General features: G+C 39.5%; 1 protein-coding gene across 1 annotated transcript; it reads right to left on the bottom strand.

The window, feature by feature from the left end:
• Positions 1 to 6,907: 6,907 nt before the first annotated feature.
• On the bottom strand, positions 6,908 to 20,551 carry LOC136830566 (alkaline phosphatase, tissue-nonspecific isozyme-like). The gene is made up of 12 exons (XM_067090079.1): positions 20,411 to 20,551; positions 18,159 to 18,305; positions 17,513 to 17,617; positions 16,397 to 16,512; positions 16,035 to 16,227; positions 14,203 to 14,375; positions 13,477 to 13,684; positions 12,469 to 12,602; positions 11,163 to 11,361; positions 10,273 to 10,370; positions 7,923 to 8,046; positions 6,908 to 7,748 (listed from the first exon to the last, which is right to left on the bottom strand). The coding sequence occupies exons 2-12, from the start codon at positions 18,253 to 18,255 to the stop codon at positions 7,603 to 7,605; spliced, it is 1,593 nt and encodes a 530-aa protein (XP_066946180.1). The 5' UTR covers positions 18,256 to 18,305; positions 20,411 to 20,551; the 3' UTR covers positions 6,908 to 7,602.
• Positions 20,552 to 21,164: the final 613 nt, after the last annotated feature.

Genomic DNA, 21,164 nt, shown 5'->3' with positions numbered 1-21,164 from the left:
TTCGTTATCATCATTGTGTCTTTCTCACTAGAACTGGGGTTGGCGCAGAGAAATTTTAGGAACATACTCACTGCCGACTTTTATATTTATTATTATTATTATTATTATTATTATTATTATTATTATTATTATTATTATTATTATTATTATTATTATTAGTCCAGAGAAATTTATGGAACACTCACTGCCACATTTATTTATTTATTTATTTATTTATTTATTATTATTATTATTATTATTATTATTATTATTATTATTATTATTATTATTATTATTATTCCAGAGAAATTTATGGAACACTCACTGCCATTTATTATTATTATTATTATTATTATTATTATTATTATTATTATTATTATTATTATTATTCAAATTTAATGCCCACATATAAAAAAACTATTGTGCCAGCTTTCTCTGTCCGTCCGCACTTTTTCAGTCCGCCCTCAGATCTTAAAAACTACTGAGGCTAGAGGGCTAAAAATTGGTATGTTGATCACTCACCCTCCAATCATCAAACATACCAAATTGCAGCCCTCTAGCCTCAGTAGTTTTTATTTTATTTAAGGTTAAAGTTAGCCATAATCGTGCTTCTGGGAACGATGTAGGATAGGCCACCACCTGGCCGCGGTTCATACAGCATTATACCGAGGCCATCGAAAGATAGATCTATTATCGGTGGCCTTGATTACACACTGTAGTTGCTGTACAGAGAACTCGATTGCGCCGAATTTTTCTTGATTTTTATTCTTGTTCGTAACGGCGTCTTTCAAACTCAATACCTTCCCTGTTTTTTCCCCAAATTATTTCCCTTTCGGGTTTTTTCCCGACCTCTGTTTTGTTTCCTAATTATTCCCGTTTCCAGATTTAATTTCTCATATTTTAAATAGCTTTAATTTTTTCCTTATTTTTCCGTCAAAATCTACTCTTTAAATTTTGTCTCCCTTATTTTCCGTTCGGAGAGGCTCCAGCCTCATAGTTTTTTCCTTCCTAGTTCTGTCTCTAAGCTTTTTTTTTTTTCCCTTCACGCTTTTTTTCCCCACAGTTAATTTTCCCTTCCGGGTTTACTACGCTGGACGCGAGAGACCCTCATCCGGAGTGGTCCATCTGACACAACTCCCACATGACCTCCACTGACGTGTTTCCGTCCGTCCATTTACTTCTAGACGTCTGCTGCTCTTCCGAGTTCCCCCCCGGCCCCCAAAACACCCACCTTCGTCCCCCAAAATCCCTCTCCTCCATTCTGGCATCCCCCCCACCCCCTGGTTCACAGTATAGAAGGGGCGTGACAGAGTTTTGTAACAATGTTACTGCATTTCCGATCTCCGAGGAAATGAGGAGTGCGTTGGCCTTGAGGTTTCGCTACGGATATCTTGCGTTTGTGGGTGTGTGTTCGTGTGGGGGAGAGAGAGAGAGAGAGAGAGAGAGAGAGAGAGAGAGAGAGAGAGAGAGAGGACATTCTTCGGGAAACAATCTATACAATAGCGTAAGCAGTGAAAAGTGAAATTCAATATGGCGGCCACACCGGTACCTGTCATCGCTCAAGGTCGCCGGTTTAGTTGCAAACAACGTCATGTGTTTAGATGGCTGACTCTGGAAGTTCAGTTGAAGCCTCGGGTGTTTTTTTGGGAAGGCGGGATGGGAGAGAGAAACTTGTCCTACTTTCCGTTTGGTTTTTCAGAGAATGAGAATTTGAAGCCTTCCAGTCACGGGGCTGGGTCATGGGGGTCACTTGAAGAAAGTAAAATAGAAAGGAACGAAGCGTTCACTCCACAAACACTGATCGTGTTAGGTGAAGTTCTATTTGAAAGAATTCTACTTTATAGCCTTTCTCTTTCATAACGTTATTCCATTATTTAAACTGACACTAAATTCCTTTGTTATCTACAATTTTAGTAGCCTTTAAATTTATCTAATTTAATATTTCATCAGTCTTCATCTCTCCCAGACCTTCAGAAGAGACCTCTTTCGTAATGACAGTTCCGGTAACTGTCATGCTATGACGCAACACCCGGAAGCCTTAGTATATCTACCATAACACTTAGGTGGTTCATTTTTCTTTACACCTTCTTCCTATACAGTGGGATTGGTCCCAGATCTCTTACCCTTGGGATGAAGCTGCTAGCCCCGCGACCTTTCTCGCCTAATGTTGTTTATGCCGCATTATTGTTACTGTTGTTATAACCCATAGATACTTTGCTTGAAGGAGAGTTGCCCACTGAGGGTGACCAAATTCCATCCTTTCTCCGTCTATGTCTGCGACCCTTTGCAGTCGGCTAAAACAAAGCATCAGGATATAGTTAGTCTATTATCGTCTATTACAGCACATTACAGCACTCTTAGAGATTACCGTTTAACGACGCGTTTAAATAGCCCTCATTTTCTGCAAAGAACATTCTCCGTCGAATGACTAAGTCAAGTAACAGATAATAATTTTGTTATATTTATTTTCAGACGTTGAATCAATTCCTACCAAACTTTCCCAAGAAGAGGCCTTTGACCCTTCACTGAGTTTTCGTTTTCGCAGAACAAACTTGAATAAAGACAGTTAATGGTAATTGCTGATAATTACTTCGCAAACAAGTGGCATTTGAACCAGTTCGTCCACACCGTCCCGAATGGTGCCATCATGAGACGGCGAGTCCCAATCCCTACGCAAGTTTGTGTTGCTCGAAGAGGGAGATCTCAATATCGGCGTTTACCTTGCGTAGAGTATTGTATCCGGGCGTTCCTTCGCTTCGGGTAAAAGTTACTTACTAGACCTTGGGTCTTTCAACACTTATTTGTAATCAAGAACAGCTACATTTATCAGGATGGCGATTTATCTTCGTTTATCTCTGAATAACGATAATCTCAAATGAATAAAAATCAGTATAATAATAACAAGTGTAAAATGCGCCGAAGTTTCCTTGGCGCAATCGAGTTTTCTGTACAGCGTATAATGCTGTATGAAAAGCGTATGATGCTGTATGAAAATCTCAGCAGCGGCCCATGAAACTTTCAGCCACGGCCCATGAAACTCCCAGCAGCAGTCCGTGAAACTCTCAACCACGGCTCATGGAACTCTCAGCCGCTGCCCATGAAACTTTCAGCCACAGCCCAGTGGTGGCCTGTGTTGTTGGCATCTATAGCGGTGACATACACACGATCATGGCTAACTTTATCCTTCAATAAGATAAAAACTACTGAGGCTAGAGGGCTGCAATTTGGTATGGTTGATGATTGGAGGGTGGATGATGAGCATGCCAATTTGCAGCCCTCTAGCCTCCTCAGTAGTTTTTAAGATGCGAGACAAATAGGTACCTCGAATAGTTTTCTTTCACAGAAAACTAAAAGGGAGCCCAGGCTCAGCCTTGCTGTATTCCTGTTGATGCTGTCAGCCTCCAACCTTGGCTCCTAATCATGTTGGCTGAGATTCAAGAACCTGTTTATCCCTTTCTTTCCAGGGTCGTGTCCCTCGGCGCCTCTGTAGCCTTTTTATATAGTCCTTTTTTTCGCCATTTCCTCTCCGAGGTGTAAGATTTAGAGGCCTCTACGTAACGAACAGCCAAGGTCCTCTTTGTCCGATCTACCTCGAGGTCCAAGGTTGATCCTGCGTGAAGTTCTTTTTCGGATTTCCCGTTTCCTAGTGTTTGTGGGAGGGTACGAGGGGAGGAGGGGAGGGGGGGACTCAGTAGGAGAGAGGGGTGGGGATAGGGGTGGGGGCTAGAAACTAGGAAGAAAACTGTCTTGTAAGTCTTAGTGAACACCAAAGGAAGAAGAAGAAGAAGAAGAAGAAGAAGAAGAAGAAGAAGAAGAAGAAGAAGATGAAGAAGAAGCAGGGAATCAAAGACTTTTCTCTCTCTTGCAGAGTTCAGGAATGTGATTTTGTCATGTTTCTCGCTATACACACACACACACACACACACACACACACACACACACACACACACACACACACACATATATATATATATATATATATATATATATATATATATATATATATATATATATATATATATATATAGAAATAATTCACACAATCACGTGTGGAGCAGAGATCAATTTCTAACTCACATCAGGATCGAACCCAGATCTTTCAATTATACACACACACACATATATGTATGTATATATATGTATATCTTCTTCTTCTTCTTCTTCTTCGTTTAACGTGCTTTTTCCCATTTTTCATATGGGGTAAGCACGATGCCTTCTTTTGAAGGACTTTGATTTGGCGTTGGGGTAGGCCATAGCCTCGATCGGCTGCCCTGCCTGACATCGCTTAGACCCCGGTAGCACATGTGTATATGTATCGTGCCAAATCCCCAGCTCCCTTTCTCCCAGCAGCGAAGAGACATGAGCGGTTTAGGCCGACAGTTCGAGACGTGTGAGGCGTATGTTATGTTTTTTTTTTAGAAGAGTGGCTTTGTTTGTGTGAGTATTAGTCTGTAACACCCATTTGCTTTCAGCAAACCTATCCGTTGATTACGTACATAATCCCAGGGTGTCTACACGGATAGCAAAGTGTCCGCCCTCTGACCTGGCCGGCTGCGGATTTGAACCCGCGACACAGACTTCTTAGGAAGTCCGAGTCTGCTGCTCTACCGACCGAGCCATTGAGGCTCCATATATATATATATATATATATATATATATATATATATATATATATATATATATATATATATATATATATATATATATATATATATATATATATATATATATACGATTTTGTCATGTTACTCACTACCATTATTCTCGCCATGAAAGCGAAATCATTGTAATTTCATGTCCCAGGGGAAAGTGGCATTAATACGCTGTATACAGGCCTGAGGTTAACAAGAGAGGATGTTACGACACTGAAATATATTATTTTTATTTTATATATTTATTTATTTATTTTTTTATTTTTTTGCTGAGCGTAACAGTAAGATTTACACTTACGGCTGTTCAGTTTTTAGGAGACTTTCTTGTTAAGTTTATGGGCCTCTGCTCATTCCTTGGGATTGTCTTTACTCATTATGAATGATAATATAATAATAATAATAATAATAATAATAATAATAATAATAATAATAATAATAATAATAGTGACTGTTCTTTGCCTATCTTTATGTCTGTTTCTGAGTGTAGACACATACGTAAACATATATATATATATATATATATATATATATATATATATATATATATATATATATATATATATATATATATATTTATATATATATATTTATATATATGTATATATATACATATATATATATATATATATATATATATATATATATATATATATATATATATATACATAGAGAGAGAGAGAGAGAGAGAGAGAGAGAGAGAGAGAGAGAGAGAGAGAGAGAGTGAAGTATCTACTACCAAATAGAGAATTCTACTATATACATATATATATATATATATATATATATATATATATATATATATATATATATATATATATATAGAGAGAGAGAGAGAGAGAGAGAGAGAGAGAGAGAGAGAAGTATCTACTACCAAATAGAGAATTCAGTGGCCATCACAGAAGCGAAGGGCAATGGGATTTAATGCTGCCAACCTAAGGCGGTCTTCTTCATTAGGAAATCAGATCCAGGTCCTTTACAGATGAGAGCCAGATTCATGATAGACAAATATGAATGCAGTTCATGAATAAACGGTACCGGTGACTGCAACATTTTACGTAATTATGAGAAGAGTCTTAGGCCTATATTTTGACAATCTTTTGAACTGGAAGGCCCATGTAAGACATACCAAAGCAAAGGCCTTAAAATCTTTAGATATATTAAAAAAATTAGCTCACACTTCATGGGGTGCTGACAGAGATATTTTATCGAAACCTGATAAGGCTACAGTTCTACCAATATTAGAATATGGCAGTCCGATTTATAGTTCTGCTAGTGAGACTATTCTCAAAATGCTAGATCCAGTACATCACCTTGGGATTCGGTTAGCCACCGGAGCATTCAAATCATCCCCAGTCCAATCCTTGCAGAGGTTCAAAAATGATAAATAGTCCAGCAAAAACCAAAGATTTATCTAAAAAACCAGATTGTTTCTGGAATACAAAAATTACCCCATCCTTCCCTATTAGAGCTAATAGATTATTTATTAACAATGATCTTTATAATATCAGATTTTACAATTTTAACAAAATAATGCCTCCATGGATGATAAGTGCTCCCCAGATATGTAACAAACTATGCACAATACCAGTTAATAAATTGAATAACCCACTTGCTATGAAACTGCATGCTCTGGAACATATCAAGGTACACAGTAATAATCATTTATATACTGATGGTTCCCAAGATGATATGGGAGTTGGACTCGCTGTTTACGGAAACAATATAAAGAGCCAAGCCTCTTTACATAACAAAGCATCAGTGTTCACTGCTGAATTACTAGCAATAAAAACAGCATTAACAACTACATATGAAAACCAGTTTAATGAAGTAACCATCTTTAGCGATTCACTAAGTTCAGTAAACGCAATAAACTCTTATACACCAAAAAATCAAGTTGTAAATGAAATTAGACGTACATCACATGAAATGAGAATGCAAAAGATATCTGTTACTCTATGTTGGATACCATCTCACATAGGATTAGAAGGCAATGAAGAAGCTGAGAATTATTGCCATTAGAAGATTATACTGGATACAGTAAAGTGGTGATTAAGAAGCAATGGCAAAATAACTGGAAGAAACTCTAGACCCGTGGCCATTATCCTATCAGAATTGCCGCAGGTTTTCGGTGATGTTGACACGGCTAAGAATTGGTCACACTAAACTGACACATGGTTACCCGATGAGTAACCCCCATGCCCCTATACCTATGTGCGAAATATGTAATTTACAAATAACAGTAAAGCATATTTTAAAGGTATGTCCAAAATGTAGAATCCAAAGAGACATTTTATTTAGAAGATATTCCTTTAAAGATATGCTGTCAGAAAATGACAAATTTTCACTTTTTAATATTTTAAAATTCCTTAAATTTAATCATTTATACGATAAAATATAAGATTCATAGAATAATTTATAATGTATTCCTAATTAACTTAATTAGTTCTTAGGTTAACATATGTCACTAGGTTTACTTAAATTATTAGAGTTTAAACAGCTTGTCTAATTCTTCGGGCCAGCCCTAGGAGAGATAATATTAACTCAGAACTGGAAATATTGGCCAAAAAAATTTTATCCCCAAAATTAATAGAACTGTACTAACAAGGGTTAGTTAGGTCGAAAATTTTGAAAGTTCTATTTTTGGTCTGGTTAAACTAACGTTAAAAAAAAAAATACCTAATGAAGTTTCGTGCATCGGAACACCAGCGACCTCGTTCATCTGGCAGTCACAAAGAGTTCCTTTGCACTGAAAGGATTCAGTCAAGCAAACACCTGCGGCCATGAAAATTTCAACTTAATTGTCGACCTTTACTGACGACACGGACACTATAAATACCCTCTGGTGGTTCCCGCGGAACCTCACCAAAACTCAACATAAATTTAGACCGTTCATAACTTGCAGGAGCGCGAACATGTAACCAAAGAGCCACGTGGCAGCGTTCGCTGTAGCGGGAGTGGTGCCTCTTCCCGCCTAGTCGCACAAGGTTGTGTAGGCGTTGGAACGGTCTCGCACCGAACGAACGCAACCGTCGTAGGGCCCGATGCAGGCAGCGTAGCCCATGACGTGAGCCACGTAGGTCTGCTCGTGAACTCGGTGGAACAAGTGAGCCATCGGACCTGCAACGACATTAAGAAGGTATTTTATAAAAAAAAAAATACCTATATTTGAATTGAAAGAAAGATCATTTCAAGAAGTTAGGCGTCAGGTTTGGGATGAGAAAGCGTACTGATCTTAGCGTAGGGCGTACTGGAGGCAGGGGCCTCCCTGCGGAGAGTCTAAAGCTAAAATACCTGAAGCATAAACGGCCACGTCTTCTCCTCCGTGTGTTTCACCTCCTTCGCGGGTTGGGACGCCTGAGGGAGATACGAAGTCCTTGTGACCTGTGTTGACACCAGTCAGGTTTCGCCTTTGGACCTGGGAAGGATTAATCTCTGTCATTTTATGTTCAGCGCAGAGGCCTGTGGAAAGGACTACCTAATATCTCTATGTACCTGACCAATTGTTACCCTCTCAGCAGCTAGCCTCTGCATCATTCACAAAAGGATAACTTAGCTTTGATAATATAGCCTGCGGATATTTACCATCAGCTCTAAACAGCATAAGCATTCTCATTATAAACCAAAGAAAAATTTCTTTCAGTTTTCTTCTGAAGACGGAAAGAGAAACCCACAAGATTCCTGTGTATAACTCGTTTACTTGTAAATATTTACATATTACTTGAATCTCGAGCACCTTCAGGTCCTAACTGTGACCCTTTGTCAAGAGGTGTGAAGGTGATCAGGCTGGTTCAAGGCCCAGCAATCTTTTGTAAATATTTACAAGTAAACAAGTTACACACAGGAATCTTGAGGGTTTCTCTTTCCATTCTCATTATACTTCGCATTAGAGACTTGGATGAAAAATTGGATGAAAAATATATAATTTTTTTATTAATTTGCCTGTCCATCCAAAAATGACTCAAATAGTTAAGCAATTTTTCAATTGCACTTTATTTTCTGCATTTTCTTGCCGAAGATTTTAAGACATTGATCAAGAGGTATCTTGTTACACACCAATAAAATAAATATATGGATACCCACTGTATTTAGTACAGCGGAACTCTTGGGTAAGTATGCTTCTAAATTTACTCAGAATTAATCATACGTCTTTACGATGCCGCACACTTGAAATTTTTCTAGTATTTTTGGCAATTTTCCGCTCAAACTGATACATTTAACCAATTCAAAGCACTGGTGATGCGGGCACTCTTGTAGCTTTTAGTTAACCTCTGGGATTGGTTAATAAGTGCAAATGTTAGTCTGCAATAATCTAAAATGAGCGAGAAAAAAAAATGGGATCATGACGATACGCCTTAATGATGGTGTCAAACACACCTTTTTCGAGCTTATATGAATGCCTAGCCTACATACTATAAACTTTTCAGTTAAAAGAAGGGATTTGAGCAAACAAGTGAAAAATGCGCCGAAGTTTCTTCGGCGCAATCGAGTTTTCTGTACAGCCGCTACATCGCATAATCAAGGCCAGCGAAATTAGATCTATCTGTCGGTGGTCTCGGTATAATGCTGTATGAGCCGCGGCTCATGAATCTTTAATAACCACTGCCCGGTGGTGGCCTATTCTATAAAGTTGCCAGAAGCATGATCATGGCTAACTTTAACCTTAAATAAAATAAAAATTACCCTGGCTATAGGGCTGCAAATTGGTACGTTTGATGGTTGGAGGGTGGATGACCAACATACCAATTTGCAGCCCTCTAGCCTCAGTAATTTTTAAGATCTGAGGGCGGACAGAAAAAGTGCGGACAGAAAAAAGTGCGGACGGACAGACAAAGCTGGCACAACAGTTTCCTTTTCAGAAAACTAAAATGAGGTAAAATTGTGGTACTTAGGGATTATGAGGCGGATAAAGGTTAATTTAAGTATTCAGGGAAGATGGAAGATAGAAGTAGGGTGTTTAGTGAGGGTGAAGGTGGCAACAGTAGGGTATTCAATAGAGAAATTGGGAAAATTAGGGTATTTAGGGGAAAACAGAGGTACAAGTAAGGTGCCTAGGGAGTGAAAGGAGGGTGTAAGTAGGGGCTTTGAGGGGAAGGGCAGTAAAAGTAGGGTAATTAGGGCAAAAGGAGGTAAAAGTAGGGTATTTAAGGAAAAAGGAGGTAAGAGTAGCGTATTCAAGAAAAATAAAAGAGGTAAAAGTAGGGTAATTAGGGCAAAAGGAGTCAAAAGTAGGGTATTTAGGGGAAAATGAGGGAAAAGTAGGGCATTTAGAGGAAAAATTAGGCAAAAGCAGAGCACTTGTGGAAAGAGGAGGTAAAAGTAGGGTGCTTAAGGAGGGAAAAGGAGGCAAAAGTAAGGTATTCAGGTAAAAGCAGGGTAATTAGTGAAAAAAGGAGGTCAAAGTGAGGTGTTCAGGGAAAAAAAGGAGGTCAAAGTGAGCTGTTCAGGGAAAAAAAGGAGGTCAAAGTGAGGTGTTCAGGGAAAAAAAGGAGGTCAAAGTGAAGTATTCAGCGAAAAAAAAAACACAGGTAAAAGTAGGGTACTTAGTGAAAAGAGGTCCTCAGGCCAAAAAAAGAGGTAAAGGTAGGGTCAGAGAGATTCAGAAAAGAAGAGCCATCGATCAGCTGAAGGTCCCAAACCTTACTTTATCATTCCAGGTGAAGTTGTATCCAGGGCCGTTGGTGAACATCAGCGTCGTGTAGGGCAGGCCATCCGACACATCCTCACTGGTTTCGATTAATCCTGCAGGAAGCGTGTGAAGGAGTGACACCTCTTTTATACACTTCAGATCCACTGAAGGATTGTCTAAGATATTAGACGCATTAAAAAGTTCAGTAGTTTTCAATGGAAGCCTAGTCAAACGATTTCAAATAATTTTCTGTAAGTGTTAAGAACCTTATTGCAAGAGGAAGGGACCGAGATTTATATCTCTCTATATCATGTCAAAGGATAAATTAAGTCAAGACATTACTCAATAAAAAAGATAAATTCCCAGTCTGGTGATGTTCACTCAAGGAGTTTATTGCTAATTACAAGGGTACTTATCTTACCAGAGGTTTAAATGCCACAGGTTTTAGTAAAGTTTCCTTCTGTTTCAGAATAACCTTACCAGAGGTTGAGGTTTTAGTTAAGTTTCTTTCTGTTCCAGAATAACCTTACCAGAGGTTGATGTTTTAGTAGTTTCCTTCTGTTCCAGAATAACCTTACCTGAGGTTGAGTCAAACGTGTCACTTAGCTTGTTATCATTTCCTTGAGGCTAACATGGCGACTGAGTGGTCTTGTGCCTCAGCTACAATCACCCATTCCAGGATGACGATCTCCTAGTCCTTAAAAGGTCACCTAAGGTTAAAATGACAGAGGTTTTACTACATTTTCCTTCTGTTCCAGAATAACCTTACCTGGGGTTGAGTCAAACGTCTCACTTAGCTTGTTATCAACTCTTTGAGGGTAACATGGCGACTGAGTGGTCTTCTGCCTAAGCTACAAGTGTTCCAGGATGACCATCTCTTAGTCCCTAGTAAAAAGGCCTCTTACCCAAGATATTGTTGCCCCTCTCGGGGTAACCATTTATCGTCATGACGTGGGAATGGTCGGCCGTGACGACGACGAGAGTCTCCTTGAGGTCGACCAGTTCCAGGGCCTTTTCCAGCGCCTCTTCGAAGGCCAGAAGCTCTTCCAGGGCTCTCTTCGGCTTGCTGTAGTGGAAGCCATGGTCGATCCTCCCGCCCTCCACCTGGAAAGATGACCAGCACACGGTATTTAGGGAGTGAGAGCGAGGTCAAAGTAGTTGTTTAGGGATGACAGAGAGTTAAAAGTAGGGTATTTAGGGACTGGAGGGGAGGTAAAGATAAGGTATTTTAGGGATTGAAGAGGAGGTAGAGGAAGGGTATTCCAGAAATTGGAGAAGAGGTAAATGTAGGCTATTTCTGAAATAAAAGACAGTGTTTTTTAGGGAGTGAAATGAAAGTAAAATTATAGTACTTAAGGAGTGAAAGTGAATTGATAGCAGCGTATTTAGGGAGGGAACGGGAAGTAAATTAATTGCCTTTAGAGTAACACGAATATAAAATTAGGGTATTTGGGGAGTAATGAGGATGCGAAAGTGTAATATGTAAGGAAGATTAATGGCATAAAAGTTGGGTATCTGCAGCACAAAAGAGACATAAAGGGGTGTATTTATGGCGTAAATGGGAGATATATCTAGACATATAGGAGGTGAAAATGTAATAAAGGTGAAGGTACATAGTAAGTGAAAGAGAAAAGGAATAAAATAAAGGTAAATGAGGGAGATAGAATGGAATTAAATCAAGAACAGAAATACCTGTATGAAAAAAAACAAGTAAAAAATGCGCTGAAGGTTTTATGTGCATCGTATAATCAAGGCCACCGAAAATAGATCTATCTTTCGGTGGTCTCGGTATAATGCTGTATGAGCCACGGCCCATGAAACTTTAACCACGGCCCGGTGGTTGCATGGCCTTTATCGTTGCCAGACGCACGATTATGACTAACCTTAAGTTTAAATAAAATAAAAGCTGCTGAGGCTAGAGGGCTGCAATTCGGTATGTTTGATGATTGGAGGGTGGATGATCAACATACCAATTTGCAGCCCTCTAGCCTCAATAGTTTTTAAGATCAGAGAGTGGACAGGAAAAAGTGCGGACGGATAGACAAATCCAGCACAAAAGTTTTCTTTTCAGAAAACTAAAAAGTGAAAATTAGAGCCAAAAGAAGGGAAATATAAGGAAAGAGGAAAACAAACGAACAAATATACGAAATGCAATAAACAAATAGAAAGTAAATTAAATAAATACAAACTAGATTAAAAATGACACATTACCAATAGGAAGAATCCTTTGTCGTGTCTGCGCAGGCGCCTGATGGCAACCTCGACCATCTCCTTGATGTGGGGCGTTCCCTTGGAGCTGTTGTCCCTGTCCACTTCGTAGGGGACGTGGACATCCCCAAACAACCCTGCGGAGGTCGGGAGAATAGGAATGAATCCCGGAGGAAGCTCCAGGAAGGTAGGAAGGCATTTTCAGAGGGAAGTAAAAGGCAAATTATGTTCTCCTTTTTGGTCACCATTATTCAACTAAATCAGGGATGAATATCTGGGCAGACTCAACTAAATCAAAGATGAATGCTTGAGTAGATTCATAGTAGATTCACTTGAGATCATCATTACTCATCTAAATCAAGGATGAATACCTGAGTAGATTCAATTAAAACAAAGATGAATACTTGAGTAGATTCATAGTAGATTCGTTTGAGGTCACTTTATTCAGCTAAATCGAGGATGAATACCTGAATAGATCTATAGTTAGTGTACGAGTATTGACCCAGTATCCCTTACAGGTTCAGACATACACACAGATACACACATACAGCTCCCATCACCCGATCATTATACCCCTTTCATCTTAACACCTTTTGAACGTCATCTAAGAGAGGAAACTTCATTCTAACACCTTTTGAATGTCATCTAAGAGAGGAAACCTTATACTAACACCTTTTGAATGTCATCTAAGAGAGGAAACTTCATTCTAACACCTTCTGAAAGTCATCTAAGAGAGGAAACTCCATTCTAACACCTTTTGAATGTCATCTAAGAGAGGAAACTTCATTCTAACACCTTCTGAATGTCATCTAAGAGAGGAAACTTCACTCTAACACCTTTTGAATGTCATCTAAGAGAGGAAACTTCATGCTAACACCTTTTGAATATCATCTAAGAGAGGAAACTCGCCCAAGAAAAACTCAGTGTTGTTTAACGAAGTACTCTCTTTGTTTCATGAATAAAAATAAGGCTTTGCGCATCATCTGTCACCATCTACCTAAAAGAACTCACCCAAGATGAAGTCCGTGTTTTCCGTGTCCACGGCGAGCAGCTCCCCCGTCGAGGTGGCATAGGAGTATGTCTTGCCTTCGTTCTTTCTGCAGGACTTCCAATCGTCGACCAAATTCTTACCGTCTCCTCGGGGGCATCCCCCCTCCCCCTCCTTCTCGCCTTTCGCCAAGGGGGATCCCATCTCCTGCCGCCCCCCTCCCATGATCACCTGGGGAATCAATTAGCTCTGGTGATTAATAGGCAGCGCTGGTCTTCGTCGGGGCTGGCGTGTATGTCTTGCTTGTTAGATCACATTTGCTTTTGCTTGATTAGAAGTGATCCAGGAAAATGGTTCTATATCTTTCCTCTTCATTAAGATTTATTTTTGGTCATGAATCAGTCCAACACTCCAGTTCCACTAGACTTTTTAACCTCTCTTTTCTAAGTCCTAAATTAGGACTGTACTTGCACATTATGAGTCTTATTTGGTACTGAAGAGAGAGAGAGAGAGAGAGAGAGAGAGAGAGAGAGAGAGAGAGAGAATGACATATATTGTCTCATTCGCTACAGTTTCGATTCATAACAATCTTCTGACAGCCAGCCTCATGGATCATTGTCAAGGTCAGGCTGTCAGCCAAGAGTGAATGAAAGAGACAGAGGGAACGAGAAGAAGAAGAAGAAGAAGAAGAAGAGAAGAAGAAGAAGAAGAAGAAGAAGAAGAAGAAGAAGAAGAAGACTGTGCTTTACCTTTATGTTTCTCCCAGGTTCGTCTTCTACCAGCTGTCTAGCAATGTCCTTGCAGGACTCAGTGCCCCCTCCCAGGCCCTTCATCCTGGTATCGCACTGCCACTTGCGACTAGGTGTCTTCGCATACAAGGCGGCAGGCGTCGCATGGGTCACCTGTGTAGTTGTCACCAATCCTGGCAAAATAACAAAGGAAATCAAAGAGTTGTACAAGCTGATCGCAGTCGACCCCCAGTATTCGCGGGGATGTACCACTAAAATCCGCGAATACTTAGGACCCCTCTAAAAACGCTTATAACTGCGTATTTTGATAGTTCAAAACTCCAAAAACCGTCTAGAAATTCTTATACCTGAATATCTTAATAGCTTTAGTCACGGAAATTATATGAAAATACAGTAATCTGTGAATATTTCTCTATGAAAAATACCACGAATAGGCGAATGTTCCACGAATGATGTGTATATATGTTCCACAGAGAAATCCGTGAACAGGTGAGGCCGCAAATCAGGAACCGCGAATAGGTGGGGGTCCGTGAATCATGAACCGTGAATAGGTGGGGGTCCGCGAATCAGGAACCGTCGATAGGTGGGTGTCCGTGAATCAGGAACCGTGAATAGGTGGGGGTCCACGAATCAGGGGCCACAAATAGGTGGGGGTCCGTGAATCAGGAGCCACGAATAGGTGGGGGTCCGCGAATCAGGAACCGCAAATAGGTGGAGGTCCACGAATCAGGAACCATGAATAGGTGGGGGTCCGCGAATCAGGAACCGTGAATAGGTGGGGGTCCGTGAATCGGGAACCAAGAGTAGGTGGGGGTCCGCAAATCAGGAACCACGAATAGGTGGAGGTCCGTGAATCAGGAACCGTGAATAGGTGGGGGTCCGCGAATCAGGAACCATGAATAAGTGGGGGTTCGCAAATCAGGAACTGCAAATAGGTGGGAGTCCGTAAATCAGGAACTGCAAATAGGTGGGGGTCCGTGAATCAGGAACCGTGAATAGGTGGGGGTCCGCGAATCAGGAACCATGAATAAGTGGGGGTTCGCAAATCAGGAACTGCAAATAGGTGGGAGTCCGTAAATCAGGAACTGCAAATAGGTGGGAGTCCGTAAATCAGGAACTGCAAATAGGTGGGGGTCCGTGAATCAGGAACCGCAAATAGGTGGGGGTCCGCGAATCAGGAACCGTGAATAGGTGGGGTCCACGAATCAGGAACCACGAATAGGTGAGGGTCCAGTGTATTGTAACGTGGATCAATGTTATTTTCCTCTAGTCTTATCTCTGTAACGTTTATATAACTTATGCATAGATGTTGTTCAGCAAATTTGTAAAAACTGCAATGCAGAAATTTATAATGATTCATTAACTTATTTAACCACTCTGCTGGCTTCCATGCCTATTCAAGTCCAAATACTGCTTGTATTAGACTTCTATGGTATGTTATCCTTTCCAGTAACGCCTGGTTTTCTGTAAGACTCAAAAGTTAATCCTGAACTCGGCCTTCTCTTTTATCCTAGTGTGGAACCAGCATTATTTCATAAAATCCAAAATGTCAATTTTGGTCATTTTTACATACCATCCAGGCTAATATTCATGAGCTCCAGTAACAATTCTTCATCAGGGGTCCCAGAAGTAACGAGAACCTGTGCTGACACAGGGCTAGCCTAACCTAGCAACAACAAGCATAATATTCATGAAACCCAATGACAATCCTTCATTAGGGGGTCCCAGAAGTAATAAGAGCCTGTGGTGACACAGGACTGGCCTAACCTAGCTACAACAACAAAAAGAAGTCTGGTATACAACTTAGCACTCGAAACACCATCCTAACTCACCGGTTTCTTTGCCAGATTCTTGGGCCCACTCCAGAATGGTCTTGACCCTGTTTTTCTCTTTCAGGGACGCCTTGCAGTCATTGAGCTTCACTCTCCCATTGACTCCTAGTGTTCTGAAGTTGCCTTTCACTCCCGAGAGGAACGCTGTGGCGGTTGCTGCACTGTCAGGGACTTGTTTGTCCAAGCTGTAAGTCTGGTGAAGATATCATATCTTCTTAGTGAGGACAGATGCTCATTCATATGTTGGAAAAACTCATTTATATCTGTTTGCAATGCAGGTTTTTGTGCTTAAAACCTAGTAAATGGAGTTCTGAGCAAAAATCTCCTACCTCAACAACAAAATCTCCCTTTTCATGAGTTACCTTCAAGAGACCGATGTTAGGAAATCTCTCCCAGGTGAGATATCCTTCTTCTCCCGCGAAGCCTCGCTTTTGGCCTTTTAGGATGCGACCCGCTGTCACAGCAGTGATACCCATTCCTGTAGGAGCAAGAGGAGGAGGTGGACAAGAAAGGCTCAGATCACCAAAACGTTGATTTACACAGTAAGAGAATTGGCTGCGATACTAAACTTCAGGTAGGTTAACCACTGGTCACCTTTCTGGAGATCTTTATATGACTTGTGATGCAATTTTGCACTGACATTACTAGTTGGTGCAGAGCTTGTCAGGAAGACTTTAAAAGAAATCAGAAATTGTCATCTTAAGAGAGCATCTTCCTGGTTCTTCCAGGAGTTATATCATAAATACGTCTTCTGCTAGGTAGACTTAAGAATGGCAACTTTAAAGACTCTTATTCTTACCTTTCCTGGGAAGAAGCTAAATTAATATAGAGGCAGGTCTAACGATTCTTCTCCACGTACTTTCTGTGAGAAAAGGATATAGTAACTAGAAGGGTTTCTGAGGATTCTGTTTCACATGCTTAATCTGAGGAAGGGGATAAACTATAGCAGAATTGCTTCAAGAACTTTCTCTCACTTACCTCCTCTGATGAAAATGAAAATGTACACTAGAAGTGTCTTAAGGACCCCTCTTTCACATACCACCTACAGGGGAAAGTTGGGCTACAATGACAGCGGATTTTGGAAATCCCTTGTACTTGAAGTCTCTGATGAAAAGTATTGGCTGCAAAGGTTCTCCTTCCCAGTGCAAAGGATAAAGTGGAATAGAAGTAGTACTTAGTACTTAGTACTCTCTTTTCCTATCCCCTCACCAAGATACAACAAGAGAGGATTTGAGGACTTTCAGTTAACTCTTCCGCAGGGAACGTACAAGTAGAAGAGAAGTGGTCCCAAAGCCTCTTTCACTTACCTCTTGTGGAGAAGGATAAGAAGTACAAGGGACTGACACAAATGGTTCTCTGTCACTCAGCCTCTCAAGGTTAAACTTCAACAGTTATTCCAAGGATTCTCTTTCACCCATCTCCAAGGTAACAAAAAGTACACTAGCATTCGCTTTGAGGGATTTCTTTTACACTCTTACCATCTCCGAGGAAAAGTATGACGTTTTTGGCAAATCTGTTGATTCTAGGCTGCGCCAGGGCTTCCTTGATTTCATCTTCCCCAAGTTTCATCCAGTATTCTGAATCTGAGATTGAGGAAAATGAAAGATCATACTATATGTTTTATACCCCTACGACTTTGCATGTTCTACAATGCCCACTCTGGTTTTCTACAATACACGCTTAGAGGGTCTTCAAAAGAGCAAGCCTGTTCTGATCATCCAGAGTAAGTTTGATCAATGCATTTATCCTTTGGAAAACTTCAACTAATTTTCAGGTGGTAAGTATTGTTTTTTTTTTTTAATTGAAGCTCTGCAGAGCTATTTTATTACAAATGTATTTCCAAGAGAAATCTTCCTAGCAAAGAAAGTTACATTCTAAACGACAAGATATCTGTTGCATGTAGAGCAAAATTAGACGTTTTTGTTAGTTCTAACTTTCTTCAGGAGCCGATTCGAAAGGAACTCGGTCACCTGTTAATTCTATTATTCTCCAGTCATGAAAATGAGTTCACTGAAATTACTGGTTCACCCTACCACTCTCTACTTGTGAAAGTTAAGCCATGTCATGTACTCCTTAAACGTGGCCTTCGCCAACACACCAGAAGTACTTCGAAGCGTATCTTACCGTTTTCGCACTCTTTTGGTGATGGGTAGACACGTTCTGCTTGGATCCATCCATGCGTAAACAAGGAAATGAGAACAGTCAGCCTAAAGGCCGTCATCGGAAGATTCGTCCTCTCGGAGTGTTTGATATTCCTTGTTGCAGGTGGTGCTGTGTTCACAAGGACAGAAAAATCACTTTTGTAAGTGGGAATGAAATGCAATCTCAGGAAAGGCTAAGTAAGAAAAATTGCATTTATTCTCAGAGGAGATTGTGAGAAATTTTCACAAAAAGTGGCAGCCTATTTAAATCAAACATTAGCTAAAGTTAAGAAGTCTAAGTACCAAATGATGCAATTAGGTAATTCTTCAAGTATGGACAAACAATTATTCTGCTTATCGAGACAAAGGAAAGAATCCCTATATATCCTCCAACAATGACTTATATAAGACTCTTGACAATCCACCATTTCCGTTCTAAGAAGAAACAGTTCTATCGCTGTCTACAGTGCTAAGCAACATTCTTTTCCAATCTCTACAATGTCTCAAGTCTAGGGTTCATACGAATATTTAAATTATCGATTCCACTGGCCTTGTAAAAAACAAACATCCGCAATGTACCATATGAATGACATGTCACGAAGCACGATAAGATTAATTTTCATCGTAGGAATTGAAAGCATAAAGTCTCGTTGAAACGAACAACAATATAGCCCAAAAAATAAAGACAGCATTAAAAAAAGTAGATTATTATCTAGTGCGCTCCGGCATGTCGTCACACGCCAGTGAGTGTATTACCATTGTGTCCGCACAGCCTAGCGTTCTACTCTTTCCCGTTGTACCAAAATATATATATATTTATATAACTCCGTGACGACTCATGCGGGAAGCAATGGGACCTGGTGATCATTCATCAGATCTGATATTGTCCTTTGTTGATATTTACGTTTTCATTGAATGGTTTGCGTTACTACCCTAATATTATTCTTCATTGCATTTTGATACATTTTTTTGTCTGTTTAATAATTATGAATTCTGTTAGCACAATGAAAGTGCCAAGCAGCCTTCCTTGAGTTCCTCTGAATGATAATTTTCTTTTATTCCAATGTAACTCGTATTTCAGGTGGAAAGAGGAAAGAAGTCGTTTGTGAATGAGGAGAATTTCTCATAAGATGAACTCTATTCATATAGAACAAGCCCACCAAAGGGGCCGTTGACTTGAAACTCAAGCTTCCAAAGAATATTATGGTGTTCATTAGGAAGAAGTAAGAGAAGGTAAGAGGAAATATAAAAAGAGGAGATCTCGCTTGTTAAAAAAGAAAAATAAATTATAATGAACACCTTAATATTCTTTGGAAGCTTGAATTTCAAGTCAACGGCCCCTTTGGTGGGCTTGTTCTATATGAATAGAGTTCACCTTATGAGAAATTCTCCTCATTCACAAACGACTTCTTTCCTCTTTCCACCTGACATAGGAGTTACATTGGAATAAAAGAAACTTATCATTCAGAAGAACTAACGGAAGGCTGCTTGACACTTCCATTGTGCTAATAGAATTTATAATTGCAGTGTGAAAAACAAATTTCCTGACTGATAACAACAAAGACATCACCGTTCAATATACATTATTCAGTATACACTATCCTTCAAAGCTGACTATGATTCATGAATATATTCACGATCATCCTCACGAGTTATATTTCCATTCATAAATATTCGTCTTAACGATCACACTTGTCAACAGAAATATTAGGAGGAAGCGGTCCGCCGACTAGAATAAGTAAATGGAAAGAATCGTGGATAATTTTTCCTTATTCCTGAGATGCTTCCCTCAGGAGAAAAAGGAGAGGCATAGACTGACTCAAAGGCTTGATAAGAAGCTAAGTATAATATCTTCGAACAATACCAACAGCTTCAATAGAAATTAAAAAAAATATGAATGGAGAATCTCATTACTATCTTCTGTGAGAACCGTCGGTGCTGGCAAAAAAGGGGTTCTATTTTACACGTGAAAGGGAGAGAGGGACATAGATAAAATGGCACAGTGTCCCAAATTCAGCAAGAGAGATTACACTCACGGATTCCGGTGTAATGTAGCCTAGTATACTCTATCATTCGAATTCTTTTGCCAAAGCGGAAGGACTGGAAACGCGAGGGACATTTTCAGGGCTGGTCTGTGTCTGCGTGCCTTTATTATGTCATTATTCCGTCACGCATAAGTACCTTTGTTCTCCGCAAAGGCTACACGGAAAAAAAACTGTGACAGGATATACTCACTTAAGGCGAGGAATGGAAAATGAATAGATACTGCTGATAGCGCACGATAATTGCAGCCTCTCCGCGTACGATAGTCTCTCACACACACACGCGCGCACGCAGAGTCACAGACATTTATAGAAGGCTACCTCTTCTCTACACGCCCTCTAAAACACTGGTTCCTGCCCACTGCCCAGTGCAGCCAGGTCTAGCTGTTAAAATTTCCCTAAATTGCCTGATTAAATTTCCCTGTTTGACACAAAATTTCCCTGTTTATATATATATATATATATATATATATATATATATATATATATATATATATATATATATATATATATATATATATATATATAACAAAGAAAAGAAAATAATAGTACAGAATGGAACAAGGAATATATATATATATATATATATATATATATATATATATATATATATATATATATATATATATATATATATATATATTTATATATATAGCTAAACTGCCAGTTAACTTACCTTATTGTTGATCTTTTATTGTATATATCATCGGTCATGAGTCTCAGTTGGGCACGTGTTATTACCATGTTTTCAGAGGACGAGGTTTCAAAATGTTCTCTTAGCACGTATCATGCCATTTAAAGCAAAATAGTAACTTAAAAGCTATATTTTTCATATTTCAAACGAAAATAATCAAAAAAGCTATATTTTTCATATTTCAAACGAAAATAATAAAAAGCTATATTTTTCATATCCCAAACGAAAACGATAGAGAAGCTATATTTTTCAT

Source organism: Macrobrachium rosenbergii, chromosome 47 (genome assembly GCF_040412425.1).
Source record: "Macrobrachium rosenbergii isolate ZJJX-2024 chromosome 47, ASM4041242v1, whole genome shotgun sequence".
NCBI lineage: Eukaryota > Metazoa > Arthropoda > Malacostraca > Decapoda > Palaemonidae > Macrobrachium > Macrobrachium rosenbergii.
This window is presented reverse-complemented; position numbering and strand designations above follow the sequence as displayed.